At 24.9% G+C, this 1,598-nt stretch overlaps 1 protein-coding gene across 1 annotated transcript; it reads left to right on the forward strand.

Annotated features, from left to right (window-relative positions):
- Positions 1-497: 497 nt before the first annotated feature.
- PVX_177275 (variable surface protein Vir7, putative) lies at positions 498-1,598 on the forward strand (the record flags this gene model as incomplete). Its single annotated transcript, XM_001612375.1, has 2 exons — positions 498-1,355; positions 1,471-1,598. Coding segments are annotated over 2 exons (986 nt in total), but the record flags the coding sequence as incomplete, so codon positions are not given.

A 1,598-nucleotide genomic window follows, 5' to 3' on the forward strand; every position in this document is an offset into this window, starting at 1 on the left:
ACTTACAACAATCCTTTTATATTTGTTAATTTATATGATGATTAGTTTTAGTGATTATTTTATCATTTTTATTAATATAAATTTTACGTGAACTTAGAGTTTTATTATAAATAATAGTTGATATGATATTAAAATAAATTTTATTAAGTAAAAAATAATATTTATATTTACGTTTATAAAATTAAAAATAAATACCTTCACATTCTTTATATTATGGCATTTTCCATTTATTATTAAATATACCATATTTTTTGTAATCTAGATATCCAACGGTTCCGCACACATTAAAAATGGATTATATTCTAGGGGTATATCTTTTTTCATAATGCTGTATATCTATAAATTTCCCAATTTTTAATATAATTACATATTTTTTATTTATAAAATGCCAAATTATATATTATATATATGTTCCATTTTTCTCAACGTTTAGGATGAACAATTAGGCATTTTACCCACAAAACTACATTACTATTCTCTAGATCATCCTTTGTGGGATGATTTGCAAAGATGAAATATTCTATAATGAGGCAAAAAAAGAATTAAGTAAAAAAATGGAACTTAGGCATGTTTCTGATAATATTCTAAAAGCCTTATGTTATGTATATAGAAAGAGTTCTAAACAGTACTTTGATGACACTATTTGTAACTTTTTGTACTTTTGGTTAGGCGATATATTATTAGAAAAATTAATAAACAAACATTTCTTTTCAGAAATTATTCTTAATCTTTTCAATACCTTAATATATAAGAACGCCAAGATTTGCACAGCTCCTCATTATTATATTCATGAAGATGATTTTAAAAATATTAAATTATTTTTTGATATTTCTGAGGATTACAAAATATATAAATCACAACTTTATAATAATATGTATTGTAATAAGAATTATATGTCTTACTTGGACACACATGTACAAAATTATAAAAAATTTCACACTGAGTGCGAAGTAGAATCATATGGTACTCATGAAAAACGATATTGTAAATATTTTAAGGAATATTTTCCAAAAGAGGAGCACAATACTTTATCTAACTTGAAGTGTTATTCAAAAGAAGATGCGTCTCAAAGTGGTCAATTAAATGAACCTATGGAAAGAGTACAGAAAGAACAACTATCAGTAATCCCTGTAGTGGAATCACAGGAATCGTTATCACATCCAGATTCTGCAAGTAGAGTATCATCTAGAGAACAATATTATAAACCATCAGAAATTCGTTTAAATACGAGTGGTTATGAATTAGATAATATTTTAGATCCTTCAGATGGTTCTTCCACTTCTATAGCATCTAAAAGTATAACTGGTGCTGTCTCAGTTGCTGGAATTTTGGTCCCTTCTTATCTTATGTACAATGTAATTAGCATTATGATTATAAAATTAAATGTCATATTTTACATTTAATTAAATTCATTCATTTTTAAAAAAACTAAAATTTATATGCACATTACATATAACTTATTTTTATTAGTATACGTATGCTGGAACTTGGATAAACAAAGTATTAGGAAGGAAAACAAGAACAAATTTTAATCCGTACACAGATCAGTATTTAATGGCAAATTTTTCGGGACTTGAAAATTTCAATTCAGAGAGAAG

This window comes from Plasmodium vivax, genomic scaffold (assembly GCF_000002415.2).
Source record: "Plasmodium vivax scf_5211 genomic scaffold, whole genome shotgun sequence".
In the NCBI taxonomy this organism is placed as follows: domain Eukaryota; phylum Apicomplexa; class Aconoidasida; order Haemosporida; family Plasmodiidae; genus Plasmodium; species Plasmodium vivax.